Below are 20,291 nucleotides of genomic sequence, written 5' to 3' on the forward strand. Positions count from 1 at the left end.
GAATTACAGTATGCATCTTACTAATTAATTATTCTTAATGTTCACTTGTGAAGGAATTTAAAGTATGCAAAAAATGCTTGTGATCCATGAGTCCTTTAACATTATAATATGAGAAATCCACCAATCTCTTCTGTTCCCCACTTCCATAACCATTAGCGTGTGTTTGTATGCATGCACACACACCCACATACACCACCATTTCTTTAATAGCTATGCAGAGAGGTGTGACAGCACTTGAGGTAATATTTGCATTTCTGTTGTAATGTCTGTTTTATTTTTAATTTTTTTTGGTGAGGAAGATTGACCCTGAGCTAACATCTGTTGCCAATCCTCCTCTTTTTGCTTGAGGAAGATTGTCACTGAGCTGATATCTGTGCCAGTCTTCCTCTACTTTGTATATGGGACGCCACCACAGCATGGCTTGATGAGTGGTATGTAGGTCCACAGTGGAGATCTGAGCCTGTGAACCCAGGGCTGCCAAAGTGGAGTGCGTGAACTCAACCTCTGTGCCACTGGGCTGGCCCCTCTGTTTTATATTTTTATCCGTCCTTTATTCATTCTTTTGGAAAGGTGTCTAGGTCTCTGGACAAAGATTCTTTTCTCTGAACAAAGATTTATTGTAGATAAATATTATATTAATATTTTAATTGACATTCATAAGTACATGAGAAGATTATTGCTTTTAAGATCATGGAGGGAGCATTTTTGCAGTTGCATTTGAGTTAGTGCTTTTAAAAAAGTGGTTTTCTTTTTCTGTGGTAGCAGGACACTGTAATGTGGCATTTCTGGTGTAGTTAGATCTTTATTTAGACCAGGATTACACAACCTTGGCACTGTTGATATTTTGGTCTGGATAATTTTTTATTATAGGGGGCTGTCCTGTGAATTGTAGGATATTTATCAGGATCCCTGCCTCTACATACTAGATGCCACTGGCACCACTTTCCGCCGAGTTATGACAACCATTCCGTTCGTTGTCAAATGTCAGCCACCGGTTTAGACTGTGATGCTTTCTCCAATTATACATTGTTTTAGTAGAAAACAGTTCCCAGTTTTGTAAATTTGTTTTAATATTTACAAAAAATGTTATGATGCTTGAAAGAATTGCTGGTCAGGGGAAACTTCTTTGATATATATAGTCATGTACCACGTAACGATGTTTTTGTCAGTGTTGGACTGCATATATGAGAGTGGTCCCAAAAGATTAGTATTAGAGCCTAGATGTGTAGTAAGCTATACTATCCAGATTTGTGTAAGTACACTCTGTGATATTCATACAATAATGAAATTGGCTAATGACACATTTCTCAGAATGTGTGCTCTCGTCATTAAGCGACATGTGACTGTACATGTATTTTTCATGGATATGATTTAACCAGAAAGTAGTTTCAAAAGGAAGGAAATTTAAGCAGGTATGTAATATATATATATTTTTTGAAATGCCTCTCTACCTTATTTGAAGACTTTAGAAGAAACCTGGTGTCTATAAATATTTTTGTGTAGTAGAAATGCACACAAACAAAAGTAGAACAACATGGACAGTATTTCAAGTAAAAACAGTGTTGCCCAGAATCTTACTGCCCTATCAAGTCAGTGTTTTAGTTGTCTACTATCTTTTTTTGGTTATTATGTATTCATTCAGCTTATTCAAGTAATATTTATTGAATACCTGCTATATGCTAGGCACTGTTCTAGATTCTGGGAATGCAACAGTGAACAAAACTGGATAAAAATCTCTGCCATCGTAGAGCTAAAATTCTAAAGGGCATAAGGGGAGATAGAGGAGACATAGATGATAAAATAAATATATAGGCATTTTAGATGATAAGTGCTACAAAGCTAGAGAAGATGTTATGTAGGATTTGTCAGTGTTGCTGTAGTCATCATATTGATAGTATTAATTGCTTGCATATATATATATTTGTTTGTTTTGCTGAGGAAGAGTAGCCCTGAGCTAATATCTCTGCCAGTCTTCCTCCACTTTATTTGTGGGTTGCTACCACAGCATGGCTGATGAGTGGTGTAGGTCCGTGCCCGGGGATCCTAATCTGCAAATCCGGACTGCCAAAAGGGAGTACGCTGAGCTTAACCACTACACCATGGGGCTGGCTCTGCTTGCATATATTTTTTGAGTTCAGCTGCATATTGTTTTTTCTGCTAAATGCTCAGGTTGTTAAAAATTTCCACCAATTATAGGCATGATAGTTTAAAAAACATTAATCCAGGGACTGGTCTGTCCAATTATAAAATCAAAGTACCTGCTGCATTTGAATGACAGTTGGTAATATTACAAAATATAGAAAAATTGTTATTGGTTGCATTTTAAATTGTAAGTAATTCTCATGTGACTATAATCATGTGTCCATCGTTCTCAGAAATGCATCTCCTTAAGTGATTTCGTCGTGTGAGCATCATAGAGTGTATGTACACAAACCTAGATGGTATAGTTTACTACACACCCAGGTTATATGGTACTAATCTAATGAGACCACCACAGTATATGTGGTCCCTTCTTGACTGAAACATCATAATGTGGTGCATGACTGTATGTCCTTTCCTGATAAACTTCTTAGACTTGTGTTATTTTGCAGAGATGGCTGATGTCATGATGATAACCTTTAACCAAGAATTTTTTAACCAAGAGTTAGTTTTTAAATTAATTTTAAGAACCTGAAGAAAAATATAAAATGAAATATAATTGGCTTGATTTTCACCATTACTTCATTTTAACAGCACCTCTGAGAAATTACCTCTCCTAAGTGGGGCCCTCACTCATCATTGGGGTTGATACAAGCCTGGTTTCTCTTAATGAAAACTCATTGGCATGATAAATACAGGGCCTAGCTTCTGCTAGTTGAAAATTCACTTGGTAAACAGAAACCACCGTCAGCTTAGAGAAGAAAAACAAATGAGAAGTGGAATTCTTTTTTATTTAGTTCTACTGATATTGCTGAAGTTAATTTCTCTTTTCAGCATGTCAGGGGAAGAAGAAAGTCACTCTCACTCTGTTCCTTTCTTGTTTTACCGATCATTCAAGTGGAAAAGTATCACTGATACTATTAGCCAGTTAAGTTGCTTCTCTTCTTTTCTCACTAGTAGTTGGTGTTGAGTGACATTGGCCAGTGCGTTTGACTTCTTATAGTCGGCAATAATTTGGAAACACAGGTACAGTCATGCAACAGACAGTATGATGAGAATTTAAAAGAATAAATTAGAGAGAGAATTGGGGCCAGTGAGTAACAGATGAAGAAAACATCCTCCAGCAATTGAGGGGTTGAGTTCCTTCTCTCTATCTCTTCTCTTTCACTTAATAAGTGAAATGCAAAGCCCTAAGGCATTTGGACTCTAGTAGAGGAAGTGAAGAGGTTTTGAATTGTTATAGTAAAAAGATGATGTGGGTGGAGTAATGTGAACCTGGCAAAATATCTGAGCTTTGCTTTTACATCATTAAAAAAAACCTGTCATTATGTTTTATAGATTATAATAACGAAGATGAATTTGGAAGAAAGTTGAGGTTCCTCTTGCAACAGCTTCCACCTGTTAATTACAGTTTGTTAAAGTTTCTGTGTAGATTTTTAGCCAATGTAGCATCACATCATGAAGAACTTTGGTCTGCAAATTCTTTGGCTGCTGTCTTTGGTCCAGATGTCTTCCAGTAAGTTTTTTCACAAATTTTTGTTTAATTAAAAAAAAAATGAATTTGTGAAGTAGAATGAATATACTATCTCCCAAGGATCGTAGGTTGCTTGAATGAACCATTATTTTTTTTATAGTAGATGTGATTAATCCTCCCAGCATTTCTGTGAACAGGGTACAAATTAGGTAAGCTTTACGGATGGGAAAAGTGAGGCACAAAATGATGACATAAATTGCTGAGGTTTATAAAGTGACTCATTGGTTGTCTCCTAACTTTACCTGTGGTTGATTTAAGAACTCAAAATTCAATTTGGACTTTATTCTTAGCATTTACACAGATGTGGAGGATCTGAAAGAGCAAGAAATAGTGAGCAGGATAATGGCTGGACTTCTGGAAAATTACTATGAGTTTTTTGAGAATGAAGAGGAAGATTTCTCATCTAATGATTTGAGTTCAATTACTGAACAGGTGAGAATATTTTAAATATTCTACTTGGAGGGAGAATGTTTTTTTAAAGAATATGCTCTTAAGGGCTTGTCACAAACTTAGGTGGAATTTTAGAACTCAAACTTAGAACTACTTTTGTGGAAGTAGTTCTCTTGGTTATTTTGTGTAGTTGTAGGTGGTACATCCATGTAGTATATGAGTGTGATATTTTTTCTGAACAACTTCTCGTTCCTCAATTTATGTAATATGGAATAGGTATTAAAACCAGAGTATATGGTAGAGATTTTGTGGGGGGGCTTTTTGTGTTTTTCTTGTTAACGTAAGCATTATTTTGTAAGAGTAGTGTGTTTTTTTTGTTTTTGCAAAGAAACTGCCGGCATAGAGGAATGTAGGCAAAGGTTGAGAATTAGAAAGTAGAGGGAATTATTCAGTACCAAATTTACACATACATACTTTTAAAAGTAAGAAGTTTTTTGTGATTAAAGTAGCAAGTTGGTACAGCAGTGCAATCATTGTCGTTAGTGGGAAGCATCAGGAGAGTAAGTTTAGGTTGTGGATGATTTCTTACCTCTCATAGCTCTTGAATATTAAAATCCATTTTAGGCGACATTATATTTTATTGTTACTGCCATGCCTCGATGATTGAGATTGTACAAGGATCCTAGTTACTTTCTGCTTTATCTTCATAAAGAGAATATTGATGCTGAGTAATTAATTCGGTGTAAAGCCACATTAATCTAGACTTCTCAGCTTTAGAATTTGTGATTTAGGTCTTTGTGGAGGTTTTCTTTTGCACTTAAGTGAAATGATTTGTCAAGAAAGTTGTAGTAGGTTAACACCTATGAAGTTATTTATATTTTGGTTGTGAGATGGGGCAGCTACTTTTTTTTAATGAATAATAGTTCACCTGGTTAAAAAAAAGGTAAAATATACAATAAAATGTCTTACTCTTGCCCATACCCTCTCCCTCCCCTCCATTGTTTTTTCAGTTTCTTTGTGTAAGCATGAGTAAATATTTCCTTGCAGTTTTTTGACAGAAAAGTAGAATACCGTACACATTGTTCTGCACTTTTTAAAAAAATTAGTTAACAGTGTATCTTGGAGATCTTTTCTTATTGGAATATAGAGAACGTATCCTTTTGTTTTTACATCTGTATAGTTCCCTATTGTATGGTTGTAACATAATTTATTTGATTTTTGGTACCAGTCCCTGCTTGAAAAGGTGATAGTACATCCCAGTTTTCTCAGAATAGTGCTGGTTTATATCTGCTTTCTGATGTAATTATTAGTGGTTCCCCTTTTCGCTCTAAATATATCCAGGTTTAAGTGAAAAATTATATGGTCACACTATTTATTTTTATTTTTTTTTGAGGAAGATTAGCCCTGAGCTAACATCTGCTGCCAGTCCTCCTCTTTTTGCTGAGGAAGACTGGCCCTGAGCTAACATCCATGCCCATCTTCCTCTACTTTATATGTGGGGCGCCTACCACAGCATGGCTTGCCAAGCGGTGCCATGTCCGCACCCGAGATCTGCACTGGCGAACCCCCTGCTGCCGAAGGGGAACGTGCGCACTTAACCCCTGCCCCATGGGGCCGGCCCCTGCACTACTACTTATTAATGAACATTTGGGTTGCTTCCCTTCGTTTGCTCTTAGATTATAAAGCAATGTCTCTTGAAAGGTAGTTTATCATACAGATTTTCATTAGTTCTTAAAGGTCTTGGCTCTGGTTATGTGAATTAGGAGTTTTATTTTCTGGGTTGCCTAGCTTTTATTTAAAAATTTCTTTACTGTTGTGAACTTTTGTGGGTAAGTCTTTTTAATATCTGGGGTTCGTACTTTTCCTTTGTTTTTCATGTTTTCTTCATGTAAGCATTTTTATCTTTGTCTGGTTTTCCCTCCCTCTTTCCCTTCTTCCCTCCTTTCCTTCCTTTCTTCCTCTCCGCTCTCTCTTTCTTTTTCAAGTATCAGAAGCTTTAAGGAAACAGTAGCAGATGCCAGATTGCAGCTTGTAATGTATAAAGTGAGGGTGAAATCAGTATGCATATATATATTTGTAAAGTAAATCAAGTGGGTAGAATTTGTAGCCTGAATCAATGATCCTTGGAACTTTTGGCATATTTTTTTAATGTTTCCAACTATCACATACAGTTCCTGACTTAAAAACTTGGTTAAAATAAAGAACTGACAGATTGCTTCAAAATTATTCTTGCTTAAAGGAAAATGGCAAAAAGAGGACAAGTAGACAGATATTCCTTAAACCTTTAATGTCTTTTTATGTCCATGAGAAATCCCCATCTTTGAGGAATTCTGTATGCCACCTATCTTTTCTTTAAATTATGTTTTAGTTTAGTAATTTATTTTTTAAAATAAAATTAATGGCTCCTCAAAATGAAATAATATACATATATTTGTGTTATTAATTAATTTTCTACATTTCTGCGATGATTTGACTTGTAAGAAACTGATGATGTCAATTTGACCTAATGTTTAAATCTTGAGTCCTCTAACGTGTGCAGGGTATAACTTGATTATGTTTTATATTGTAACACAATTCTCTGATATTTCTATTATCATGCAGCTTCCTTGTATATGCTGAAATATATCCATTTCTCACACATACTGCATTTGTATTTTTGAGTTTTTTCTTTCTGCTTTTTCTCCCCAAATCCCCCCAGTACATAGCTGTGTACTTTTTAGTTGTGGATCCTTCTAGTTGTGGCATGTGGGATGCTGCCTCAACGTGGCCTGATGAGCGGTGCCATGTCTGCGCCCAGGATCCGAACCAGCGAAACCCTGGGCCATCGAAGCGGAGCGTGTGAACTTAACCACTTGGCCATGGGGCTGGCCCCTGTATTTTTGTATTTTTTTAAGCACTAGAAAGATACACTTAAAATGTGTTGTGCTTCACGTTAAACAGAATGGTGGTTAATGGGGGCTGACCCCGTGGCCGAGTGGTTAAGTTCACGTGCTCCGCTGCAGGCGGCCCAGTGTTTCGTTGGTTCGAATCCTGGGCACAGACATGGCGCTGCTCATCAAGCCATGCTGAGGCGGCATCCCACATGCCACAACTAGAAGGACCCATAACGAAGAATATACAACTATGTACGGGGGAGCTTTGGGGAGAGAAAGGAAAAAAATAAAAAAAATCTTTAAAAAAAAGAATGGTGGTTAACGCCAGAAGATAATGTTGAATTCTGCAGATTTGCCTGCCAATAGAAAAGAGGATATTAGCATGTTGAACAGAATATGCTCAATAAACAGGGTGGTGCACTGAGTCCTGAAGGAGTGATGTATATTTAATTATCTTGGCCCATATTGCTAGTTCCAAGATCTATTTTCTTATCTATTTTTATTAGATTTCTGAATTATAAGTGGGTTACAGGTAATAGAAGAACAGATTTCTGAAAGTTTGTTTTCTTTAAAGGAGATTTGATAAGTTCAATTTGACATTGTGAGGCCAAATTCAAAGGTATTAGGTGAAAGTAAAATCTCCTCAAACTCAGCACACTTTGGTTGGCATAACTTAAATGCTGCTAATTTCTTATCTACATATTTAAAGTTGTGGGCAGACCTGGCCCATTCTGGCAGTGCTTTGATTTTTCTCTTGATTTTGATATTTGAAGGAAGCAAAGTTTATCTAGCACTCTCTCCTTTTGGAGTTTCACCTCATTAATGCAAGTGTTTGGCTGTTAGAACTTTTTCAAGGTAGTAGATATTTTTATTAATAGTATGAGAGAGATGACTGGAGATGATGAATAGGGAGTGTTTGAGAAATGACCCAGAGTCAGTGGACAGGTTCTTTGTATGGGATCCTTAAATGAATGCGAATCCAGTAGAGTGGTTTGAAGATATAGGTGGTAATTATGTTTCTTTATACGTTTGAGAAGGCAGGTAGCAGCGTTCTCCACAAGCTGGAGTCTGGAGAGCAGGCATTTCACGAGGCGCTAGAGAAGGGAATTACAGCAGTCAAAGAAAGAAGAGATGTAAGTATGGATGAAGGTTTTCCATAAGTGGAGTCGAGGCGGCTGCATATGTAGGCAGGTTCAGAAATACTTATGAATGGATTAGTGTTGATAAGCAGGTCAAGTTGACAAGGAGAGGATCAAGAAGAACTTTTGAAAATAAGTGTGGGATGAGAGAGAGAACATGTTTCTTTAAGTTTTTTTTTTTTTTTGAGGAAGGTTAGCCCTGAGCTAACATCCGTGCCCATCTTCCTCTACTTTATATGTGGGACGCCTACGACAGCATGGCTTGCCAAACGGTGCCATGTCCGCACCCGGGATCCAAACCGGTGAACCCCAGGCCGCCAAAGTGGAATGTGCGCACTTAACCACTGTGCCACTGGGCCGGCCCCTATCTAAGTTTTTGATGTTTACTCTTACCCAAACTAATTTAGTCCATTCTTACTACAGGAAGTTATATTGGGAGGCCTAGGAGTTGGAAGTGGGGAGAAGAAAAATCGATAGGCTATTGTTCATGGCATATCTTAGTTGATGATTAGTGGTGAAAATACTGGAGAATGTCAAGTTTCATGAAGCTTATTGAGTTGAATATAATATATTCAATATAATTGAGTATAAAGCTTTTGTTGTTCCTAAGAGCTATTGACTGTAGTTTTGGAATAATTTTAAAAGTATGATATAATGTGTTAAAATAGTAGTACCTCTGTACCAAAATTTGTGGACCAAATAAATATTCATCTCTTGTCAGTTTAAATTGCCACCTTTTAAGTTTTTTTTTTAATAGTCTATTGTTGTACCAAAGCCTTTGTTAATCAGCCACATTAATTCCCATTTTATACTTCTGAAAACAGTATTTTCTTGCCAGCTTTTTTTCTTGCGTGGGTTACCAGGTAGACAGATATTCATTAAGTAGATTCTTGACTTTAATTTATTAAATATGTAGATGGGGAAAGAGGGTAATTTTGCATTTGATCCAGTTTAAAAACTGATCTATCATTTGAAATTTTCACCTTTGTGTACAGATCTTACCTCTCAATTAATAGCCACTTAGGCCAATGATTTTCAGTCTTTTTCATCACTATTAAACATGCTAGGAGATAGACGAGGGACTGGATTTATGGTACAATAAATTCAACAGAATCTGCTGCATATGCTTTATATATAAAGTAAATGGTTCACAAATTGAGGTCATTAACTATTATTAATAATGAGTTTTTAGTGACCTATGTAACTAGTGACCTTGATACACCAGAGGTTGAAAGCTCCTGCTTTAGGTAGTTTGGATGAGAGATACTCTCTTGATTTCTTATAAAAAGTGATATTACATGTAGAAACTAGAATCTATGCTATATAGAAATAAGATAACAATTCCAGTTCCAATGATTGCTGTTACATATTGCTTATTATATATAAACACTATTGAAGAGTTTACATATGTTGTTTGAGGCAGGTAGGATAGCATCTCCATTTAAGACATAGGCATGGAGAAGTTAAGTAAGTTATCAGAGATAGTTAAGGACACAGTAAGGATGTGAACATAGGTCTTTCTGTCTCCAATTCTGGTTTTTAAGTACTTACTGTATTATACTTGAAAGAGCAGGCAATTTGTATGTGTTGATTAAGAGTGGGGTAGAATATCAGTGTAATTACCTTTCTTCTGCTTGAACTTTTACTTTCTGAGTATTCTAGCAACTATATTTTCCTGCCCATCAGGAAAGACACCACTGTTACATGTAGTGGTAAATTTATTCTAGGTATTTGGAGTGCATTTGGCTAGAATGGACAAAAGTATACTTTTACTGCTTAATGTTTTTAATGACCAGTATTAATTTACAAAAGATGTCAAGACCATTTACGGCTAGTTTCTTCTTTGGAATAGCTTAAAAAATATTTCTCACTCGAAAATATTTTGTTGGTTTTCCTTCTTTAATATTTCAGTGTCTTTTTATTAGAGTGATTATTTACTTATGTAGCCAGTTTGATAATGGAAGATGTTTTATAGCCCCTGCCAGAAAGAGAATTATAACCTTGAGTTGTGCTTAATGGTCAAAACAATGAGTTCCCCCTTGTTGTAAGGTCCAATCTCGTCATGAGAAATTCAATCTGAATCATTTAGAAGTTAGCTGACATTTTCTAAAACATGTTAACACCTTAAGGCAAAATTTCTGTGCCCTTCTTTTTTCACATTTACTTTATATTAAAATCATTTGTTTAATGCACCTGGAAATTGGAGAGATCAATTAGAAGTCTTTGTAGCTATTAGATTTACAAAACTGGTTGGTTAGGAAATGAAGCTTTCTTAACATGAACTAACTGTAGTGTGCAGGCTTTTTCATAGTTCACAGTCTTACTCATATTCCCAGCAATGTACTAATGTAATCATTACTTTTGCTTTAAAATGTTACGTTTGTCTAGTTTGTAATTTTATTCTGATATGGAAAAGTTGGCAGTTACTCCATGAGAGAAATTAGTCCTAGGAAATGAAGTAAAAAATGAGTTGTTTGTGTTTAAAATTTTCTTAGAATAGTATATCTTAGATTATGTCAAATAACAGTTTCATTATATTTTAAGTCTCAATTTTCTTTTATTTATATAGGTTAATGAACTTTCTGAGGAAGAAGAGGAAGATGAAAAATTGGAACATATAGAAGAACTTCCAGAAGAGGGTGCAGAAAAATCAAATGACATACCAGAGGTGGTACAATTAAGGATGACTGAAAACATCCTGGAGCCAAATAGTGTTACAGCATCAACAAGGTAGTATTTCGTTTGAAAGAACTTTAGCTTTTGAGTCTTTCACTCTAGATGTAGATTTACTCAAGCACTAAATCAGACAAATTGTTAACAGTATGTGAAAGATTGGTTTGTGTATGAAAAAGAGCAACAAGAAAATTTTAAAGAAGCAACCTTGCTAAGGAATTTTCAGTTATTAGCATTTATACCTTTCTTTAAAAGTATAACCTCTTACATGCATTTCTTCTTAAAGTTTATTTAGCCAGCCCTGGTGGTCTAGTGGTTAAGATTTGGCACTCTTACCACCGCACATGGATTTGTTTCCTGGTCAGGGACCCAGACCACCCCCATCTGTCGGTTGTCATACTGTGGCAGCTGCATGTTGCTGTGATGCTGAAAGCTATGCTGCTGGTATTTCCGATACCAAGAGGGTCACCCATGGTGGACAGGCTTCAGTGGAGCTTCAAAACTAAGACAGGCTAGGAGGGAGGATCTGGCCACTTAACTTCCAAAAAAATTAGCCATGAAGACCCTATGAATAGTGGAACATTGTCTGATAGAGCACTGGAAGGTGAGAGGCTGGCACAGTAAGACTGGGCAGGGTTCACTTCTGCTGTACACAGGGTCACTAGGAGTTGGAATCAACTGGACAGCACTAACAACAGCAAAGTTTGTTTTTGTATTATTAGCATATTAGTTGGGTTGAGTAAAATTTCAGAACCTTTGGAAATAGAATTGCTAGAGAAAGACAGTGGTTGAATTGACTTGTATTTCTAGCTTCTAGGCTAGAAGAACTAGGTTGAACTAGGTTGTAAGGAGAGAACTCTGTGATCCATTAAGATAGTACTTTCCAATCTTTTTCATGTATAAAGTGATAATATTTATATGACATACTGGATAAAGTTGGTAAATGTCATAGGCTGGAGGCACTATCCAGCACATAGCTGGGACCATTGGACACACTGTTTAGGAAGCTTTAGAGAATTCAAGAACTCCCCATACGTAGCTCTAGGTTTGCTAAATTCTCTGCTAGTTCTCTGTAAAGCTCCATGGTTTACTAACCCTTTCTAATTAGGGGGACAGCTATATATTTAGGCCACTAGATATTTTTCGTTAAATTTGTGTTCAATGGAATGGTGGTTAAAGAGCGCATTTAAGAGTCAGAAAGCAAAATATCATTTAAAAATAACTAGTAATATCTAAAGGAGGAACTATCCAATGTTATTTGGAAAAATGTTAAAGAAATTTAAAATTTATATTGCTAAATGAAATAATTACATTTCTCAATGAGCCTCTAGATCTTTATCTTATATATTGTTTCTTCAGACATGTTTGTAATTGTGGTGTATTAACATGTTTGTTTACTCTTTTGCCCTTGATTTAACATTTAATTTGTGCTTTTCTGTGTTTCCATGACCTTCTGATTTATTTTTTGATGACCTCACAAGTAGATTCTTGAGATTTTAACTATATCTTAATTTTATGTTTGCTGTCATTCTCTTTTTTGAACGTTTTGAGTTATTTCATTTAGCTTGTCAATACTATACTGCTGCTAAGCAACCATTGTTCTTAGGCCCTTTTTTCCTTCTTTTGAATTATTTTGATACATTTATTAGGCTCAAAGAGTGAACTTTTCTATGGCTTTTGATAAGTATTTCCAAACTGCTTAAGTAGAGACTTGGCCAAATTTACATTGCCATTAGCAATATTTTCTTGAGGACCTGAAAACAATAGATTTAAATGGGGTGTTAGAGTTATGCTCTCCAGTAAGGTGGCCACTAGCCACATGTGGCTATTTAAACGTAAACCAATTAAAATTAAATAAAATTTAAAAATCACTTTCACAATTGTACTAGCCACATTTCAAGTGCTCAGTAGTCATATGTGATTAGTGGCTGCTATATTGGACAGTGCAGATATAGAACATTTCTATTATTGCAAAAATTTCTTTTGGATAATGCTGATTTAGAGGGGTAAATTTGTTAAGTTTTTTTATTTGTTTAATTTCCAGCAAGATTAAATATTGTTTCAAATGCACATTACTAATAGTTTCTTCTCTTTGGTCATTCATCTAGTTTTGTAGAGAATTCTCCTTCTCTTCAACATAGTCATTTTTAGATGGATTTGTTGGAGATTTGGTGGTAGTTGGGATTCCTTAATTGGAAGTCATAGAAACAGACCTTGGTTAAAGGAAAGAAAAAAGGCAATTTATTAGAAGAATGCTGGATAGATCAGAGTCAAAAGGAAAACCAGAGATAAGAACATGGGCATCTCTGGAGAATTTAGTAACAAAGGGTCATGGAGGAATCTCTTTAGCATGTGACTATTGCTCTGAGAGTTCCAAGTATCTCCTTCCGTCTGTCATTCTATTCAAGATCAGATTCCTGTGGGGTGGCAGAGGAGAGGGTCTGGCCTAAACTGGGTCAAGTGTCCATCCCTCTGGTCATGGTGGAGCTAGTCATTGTAATTTATATGTCTCCCAAGACCATTGGATAGAGAAAGGAGCTAGTTTGCCAAAGGAAAATGGGGCTGTTACCAAAAGAAAGGTGTAGGAAAATCAGGCAGGAAAAATCAGTGTGTCTGCCATAGTAGTCTTCTGGATTTACTGATAATATTTATACATTTCAGTTAATATTTATATATTAACTTTTTATTTTAGTTTTGGCTGGTTGCATAAAGGTAAAAAATACATTCTTTGATTACCTATCTTGGACAAAAGAAAAGTAAGAGAGAACTATCCCTAGAATGCACAGAGCCTAGTGAATAGGGAGCTCTCAGATTGGTTTTAGGGAATTAGTGGAGACTGTATTGCATGAAACTGGAGATTAAACTTTTGGTAACTTAATGTTTCATCTTTTTGAGTTTTTCTCTGAGGTAGTTTGCAAACATTTACTGGAAATTTAGGTAGCCTACTTTGTATTTCTCTTCAGAAGTAGCTGTAGGAAGATATGTTAGAAACCTAAGGGAAATAAACATTTAGTGACAGTTTTCAAATTTCTGGTTTCAAACATTATACAGTCTTGTGCTGTATAATGTCATTTCAGTCAATGATGGACCACATATATGACAGTGGTCCCATAAGTGGTACCATATAGCCTAGGTATGCAGTAGTTTATACCATCTAGATTTGTTTAAGTACACTCTGTGATGTTTGTACCATGACGAAATTGCCTAATGATGTATATCTCAGAACATATCCCCATCATTAAACGACAGATGACTGTACTGTTAAAAATTAGCGAGGACTCCAAAACCTTTGTTAATTTTGATTATACCTATTGGCATTTACCATATTATAAATTGAAACAGCATATGTAAACCAGTGGGAGTGTTTCTTTATTGACTTATACTTTGGAAGACACTTATATTTGTAGCTGAAATACAACTATTTATGACGGAACAGTTGTTTTGTTTTTTCCCTCCCCAAAGCCCCAGTACATAGTTGCATATCCTAGTTGTATGTCCTTCTAGTTCTTCTATGTGGGGTGCCGCCACAGCATGATTTGATGAGCAGTGTGTAGGTCCGTGCCCAGGATCTAAACCAGCGAACCCTGGGTCGCCAAAGTGGCACATGTGAACTTAACTGCTATGCCACCAGGCTGGCCCACAGAACAGTTTTTTAATTGATAAATTATTCCTCCTTTATTAGTTTTAAGTCAGTGGTTCTCAAACTTTTTGGTCTTATGACCCCGATACACACTTAAAAATTGCTAAGAATCCCAAATAGCTTTTGTTTCTGTGTGTTATAGCTATTGGTATTTTCTTTATTAGGAATTAAAACTGAGAAATTTATTTTTTAAAGTAGCAATAAGCCTATTGCATGTTAATGTAAAATTTTTAATCAAAATTAACTGTTTTCCAAATCTCCAAAATTTTTAGTGAGAAATTTTTTAGTGGCATTATTTTACATTTTTATAAACCTCTTTATCTGGTTTAATAGATGACAGCTGGATTCTTACATTTTCTTCTGCATTTAGTTTGTTGCCATATGTTGGTTGAAGTATGTGAAGAAAATCTTGCATCGCACCAGTATGTAATTGGAAAAAGGAGGAGAATTTTTATAGCCTTTTCAGATAATTATAGATACTCTTCTTTGACAATACACCAAAATTTGATAAGTGGTAGTTTCTTAAAGGTTATTTGTAATGTGGAACCTGAAACCGTATCTGTGAATTTTTTCTACTCTGATCTGTTGGTCTTTCTTGCACTTTAAGAGAATCTTTTACCCATGTAACATTGGTCATTTGGAAAATACTGCTTCTCCGAGTTATTCAGATGTTCCAAATGATGATACTTTTTAGCTCATGGTTTTTAATATCACCACTGATTGTATCAAAAACATCCTTAAGAGGGCTGGCCCCGTGGCTGAGTGGTTAAGTTCGTGCGCTCTGCTGCAGGCAGCCCAGTGTTTCGTTGGTTCGAATCCTGGGCGTGGACATGGCACTGCTCATCAAACCATGCTGCGGCAGTGTCCCACATGCCACAACTGGAAGGACCCACAACAAAGAATATGCAACTATGTACTGGGGGGCTTTGGGGAGAAAGAGGAAAAAATAAAATCTTTGAAAAAAAAAAAATTCTTAAGTACTGGGATGCTATTGAGCATATGGTGGAGGGTATAGGTTTTCCAGAATTCCAATTTTTGCTTGAAAACTCGGATTTTGTCAGTAGTCAGTTGTCTTTCTTGAAGTAAGTCTTGCTTATTTTGGGGAAAATGTTGGCCAGATAATTCAAGTTGGAATAACTGTAGTTTGTCAGTCTATCTGTCCAGTAAAAATGGTGTTTCATGATAAAAGTTCAACTCTCAACTCAAACAAGAGAAGCATTTTAGTAAGCTATGCAGCAGAAATACTTTATGTCTACTTCCCATTTGCTGCACCAAATATTAAAAAATATATTCAAGGGCTGAGGTAAAATTAATAATTTTTACTGCTTCATCAAGGACCAGCCCCGTTTTAAAAAAATCGCAAGTGGGTGCTGCTGAAGAATGCGATGGCCGTGGTACAGTTTGGTACCACTTGCCTGGACTTATGCTAAGACTCCAAGCAGTTTTTTCTACCATTAATTTTGCGTCATCATGCAAATATCATCACAGTGAAAAAGGCAAATATTATAAAAATAGTTTTGATCTTTTGGTTGACAGACTGCCTTTTGAGAACCAATGGTTTCAATATTTGGTATGAATTGTATTGATTGGTGTATTTGTGCATCTGTTATTTCTATATATTGTTTGCAGTTAGCCATATTTTGTTAAGATTTGAGTTCAGAGTGGAAAAGGTGGTGGGGTTTAGGAGATGGGTACCCTAGGGTGCACAAAAAGCAGTTTTGGTTGCTTTTTAGGCTCAGTCTTATCCATGAAGTCCTTGGAAGTCTCAAGATTGTTTTTTTTTCTAAAATTTTTTTTTTTTTAAGATTTTATTTTTCCTTTTTCTCCCCAAAGCCCCCCAGTACATAGTTGTGTATTTTTGAGCCACGTCCACGCCCAGGATTTGAACTGGGGAAACCCTGGGCTGCCGAAGCCAAGTGTGTGAACTTAACCATTCGGCCATGGGGCTGGCCCCCTCAAGATTGTTTTTAAAGTGCCTGTGTCTGTAGGTGAAAAATTATTGCTTTATATCCACGTATTTATCTGTCATTTGGCTTTGTTGTTTAAATATGCAAATTTTAGGGGAATCTTTACCTTTAAAAAATTTAAAGGAGGTAGATGAGTTCTGAAGAGTTCTTAACTTTCTTTTTTCTGTGCTTCATAATCTTTTTCTTAGGCTGTATCAGAAAGGTTTATTTTGGCTTGAGGTTTAGGTAACCTTTAATTTATACTCATGCTTACAGAGCCAAAAATCAAAACAGTTAATTGGCATTATTATAAAGTTCATTTAAAATTGTACTTTTGGGCCGGCCCCATGGCCGAGTGGTTAAGTTTGCACGCTCTGCTTCCATGGCCCTGGGTTTCACCAGTTCGGATTCTGGGCCCCGACCTAGCACTACTCATCGGGCCATGCTGAGGTGGCATCCCACTTAGCAGAGCCAGGACAATCTACAACTAGAATATACAATTATATTCAGGGAGAAGACGAAAAAAAAAGATTGGCAACAGGTATTAGCTCAGGTGCCAGTCTTTAGAAAAAAAAATAAAGTTGTGCTTTTAATACCATGTTAAAACTTGGAATTTAGAAAGAATGAGAAATTCACTATTCTCTTTAGGGGCTGTTGATGCTAGAGGTTCATTTTTGTGAATTCATTCATTGGTTTCTGATGGTTCAATTTTAGGTGTGATGCAGGAAAGAGGGTATAGTGATTAAGGAAGAGCTCTCAGTGTATGGTTTTGAGATTGGTCTCCACTTCATTCTGTGGATGCCTTATTTTTGAGGAAATGTGCCTTCAGTTGACTACAGGGGCGTGAGAAATGTAGTAGTAACTTTTACTTTTTCTTTCAGCCATTAAGTCAGGTAGTTTGCAAAATATTTCAGTTGACAGATTTTATCAATTCACCACATTTTCATGTACTTTGGTGGGAGTATCAGAAACGTTGGGTGGGAAAAGGTAGAATTTATGCTTTGGGTCATAAGAAAGTTATATTAAAGTAAAACATTTTTTAAAGTACTAGAGCATAATGGATATTGACAGGTTCTCTCCCTCCCTCCCTTTGCCCTATAAATAATGCTTTTGATATTTTTAAGACTTATGGTTATTGTAACTTACTGACTTTCTATAGTGAGGAATCTTTCAGTTTACTCTTGTCGTTAGGTAGAGGGTACTCCCAAGGGTGATGGGGAAAGTGAAAAAGGGTTTTTGTTTTTGGCTTGAAAGGGATATGTGATTTTTGTTTCTGTTTTGTTTTATATATTTATTTTTTTAACCACGGTTTTTCACTGGTAATTTTGGCATGGTTCTGGCATAAATTACCTGGAAATCATCCTAATTTTGGATTTGAAAAATTAATTAATGCTTTTCTGAAAATGAATAATAAACAATTTTACTCTACCTGTTGTGCATCTGTTTTAGTAATTTCTTGTTTGTTGTAATTTGTATCCTTGATTATAGTAGTATGACTAATGGAAACAGACAGATTGGTTTTTCTGCTAGGCTTAAATATTTTTATAGGAGTTCTAGCCAGATACAGAATTTTGTCCCCTTTTGCCTACCTCCCACAAAGTTGCAGAATACTTGGGGAGAAATTTGTGGACTATTGATAGAGTCCCTCCTTCTCAGTAGTTACCTCAGGTAGCAGCCTGCTTCTGTTTAGACTGAAGCTCTGATAGTTGCTCAGAAGCTTTTATAAGTCCATCACCATCCTTTGTGGTATTTGAAGTGTCTTTACTTGATGTTTTGTTGGGAGAAGCCATGGTATTCAGAATGGCTTCCAAGGCTCTATTGCACAGGTAAAGTGATCCTTATCAGATTTAACTGAAGCAGAGCTGCAGTACTTTTATTGAACTATTGTTTGTAACATTAAATATTTACAATTGGGAAATTAAAATAATAGTTGATCCCTATGATGATTGTGTTTGAATTACAAAAAATTAATAATTGGAATAAATGGCTGTAAGAGTGATTATATGTTCTCAAGAAGATTATGTGATTGTAGGCAGATTTGAAAATAGAGTTAAAAGCAGAAGAGAGAAAAGGTCAGAGAATGGGGCTGGCCCCGTGGCCGAGTGGTTAAGTTCGCGCGCTCCGCTACAGGCGGCCCAGTGTTTTGTTGGTTTGAATCCTGGGCGCGGACATGGCACTGCTCATCAGGCCATGCTGAGGCGGCGTCCCACATGCCACAACTAGGAGGACCCACAACGAAGAATATGCAACTATGTACCGAGGGGCTTTGGGGAGAAAGAGGAAAAAAATAAAATCCTTAAAAAAAAAAAAAAAGGTCAGAGAATGACTACAGTTTTTAGTGTTACACTTGACTGAAGACTTTAAAATATGTACCTTGTGATTCATGTTTGTCCTTTCGGTCTGCTCTTCCTGATCTTGGAGTTTAGTGAAAACACTTAGCATTTTTAGGTAGTCTTTATGGCGTCTGTCTATAGTCCCTAAATAATTTGACCTTAAATGTATCCGCAGTTATTTTTCTTGTGTCTTTATTAACCAGAACCCACATCCTTATGATATTTATGCTGTTTTGCTGCGGCTGAAGATGTATAACTGTATTGATAAATCTTTTACAGTCATAGGTGTGTGTTAACTCTGGTTTGTGCATAAATGCTTTTAACCCACAGAACTTGGCTCAAGTCTGAAAACAAAGAATAATTAAATTCTTTGAAATCTGAAAACTAAATCAGTCCTTTGTCCTTCAGAAGCTCAGAGAACAAAGTTGTACAGTCCATTTTGTAGCTTTGTGGGTGACAATCTGATTCAGAAAGTGCAAAATCTATTTATTTGATTTGTTTACTGTGGCTTTTCAGGGTGGGGAGAGGGTCCTTGTTGAAAGGAGCTGTTTATTTGATTGTCCCAGCATATAGCCTTCAGGGCTGAAGAATCTTACTGTTATACTACTAATGTAGCTTGCTGACCACTACTTTTTATATATTTGTAATTTAATTCCAATAGCATTTAAAAGGGGTAGGAAATAAAAAGATCAACTCCTCTGCCTACCCATCCAATTTAAGACTATCAGAACTTTTGCTCTTTTTTGGTCTTTTGGATAACTGGAAAATCCTGTTAAAGTTTAGTCTTTTTGGAGGCTAGATATGGATCTAAGCCAGTGTTTCTTAAATTTATTAGAATGGATGAAAATCATCACTGGTGCTTGTTAAAAATGTAGACTCTTGGGGCCCTACCTCAGAGTTTGGGGAGGGACCCAGGAATCTACTTTTTTGAAGCCTTTTTTTGAATTGGGAAATAAAAACATACATACAGAAATAAGCGTAAAACAAATGTGTAGCAAAACAAGTTAGTAAGAAGCAAATATCCATGTAACCACCACCCAGATTTAGAAATAAACACTGATAGCACCCTAGCAGGTCTCACATTTCTGATCCCTACCCTCTGCACTAAAGGTAACCACTATGCTGATTATGGCATCAACTTCCTTGCGTATTTTTGCGCTTTATGAAAATTAAATCTGACTGCATGTGTATTTTTGATCCACTTTCTTTTGCTAAACATTATATGTGAAATTCATTTCTGTTGTTGCATGTCACTGTGGTTTATTCATTTCATTGCTGGTAAAGTATTCCATTATATAATTATACCACAATGATCCAATTTACTGTTGTGGACAATTGGATTGTTTTAACTTTTTGGCTATTGTGAATAACATTACCATGTACATTCTTTTGTACATTTTCTGGTGCACACATCATACATATGAAGACATAAACCTGTCTTTCAACTTCAGTAAATATTGCCAAATTATTTTCCAAAATGCTTAAAATTTATATCCTCACTAATAGTGTATGAGTATTCCCATTGCTTCCCTTCCTTACCATCACTTGATATTAACTATTCTGGAGGATGTATAATAGTATTTTGTTGTCATTTTAATAAGGTCTATCCCTTTTTCATATGTGT

At 36.0% G+C, this 20,291-nt stretch overlaps 1 protein-coding gene across 8 annotated transcripts in view; it reads left to right on the forward strand.

Annotated features, from left to right (window-relative positions):
* FAM13B (family with sequence similarity 13 member B) overlaps positions 1-20,291 on the forward strand; it is a 96,373-nt gene that overhangs the window by 17,248 nt on the left and 58,834 nt on the right. For 5 of the 8 annotated variants that reach the window (XM_046666049.1, XM_046666054.1, XM_046666056.1 and 2 more), the window contains 4 exons: positions 3,478-3,655; positions 3,964-4,105; positions 7,974-8,069; positions 10,645-10,805. In XM_046666049.1, coding sequence (XP_046522005.1) covers positions 3,478-3,655; positions 3,964-4,105; positions 7,974-8,069; positions 10,645-10,805 — 577 coding nt within the window. The remainder of the gene's footprint in view (positions 1-3,477; positions 3,656-3,963; positions 4,106-7,973; positions 8,070-10,644; positions 10,806-20,291) is intronic. The other 3 variants (XM_046666051.1, XM_046666053.1, XM_046666055.1) reach the window with 1 other exon arrangement.

This window comes from Equus quagga, chromosome 7 (genome assembly GCF_021613505.1).
Source record: "Equus quagga isolate Etosha38 chromosome 7, UCLA_HA_Equagga_1.0, whole genome shotgun sequence".
Lineage (NCBI taxonomy): Eukaryota > Metazoa > Chordata > Mammalia > Perissodactyla > Equidae > Equus > Equus quagga.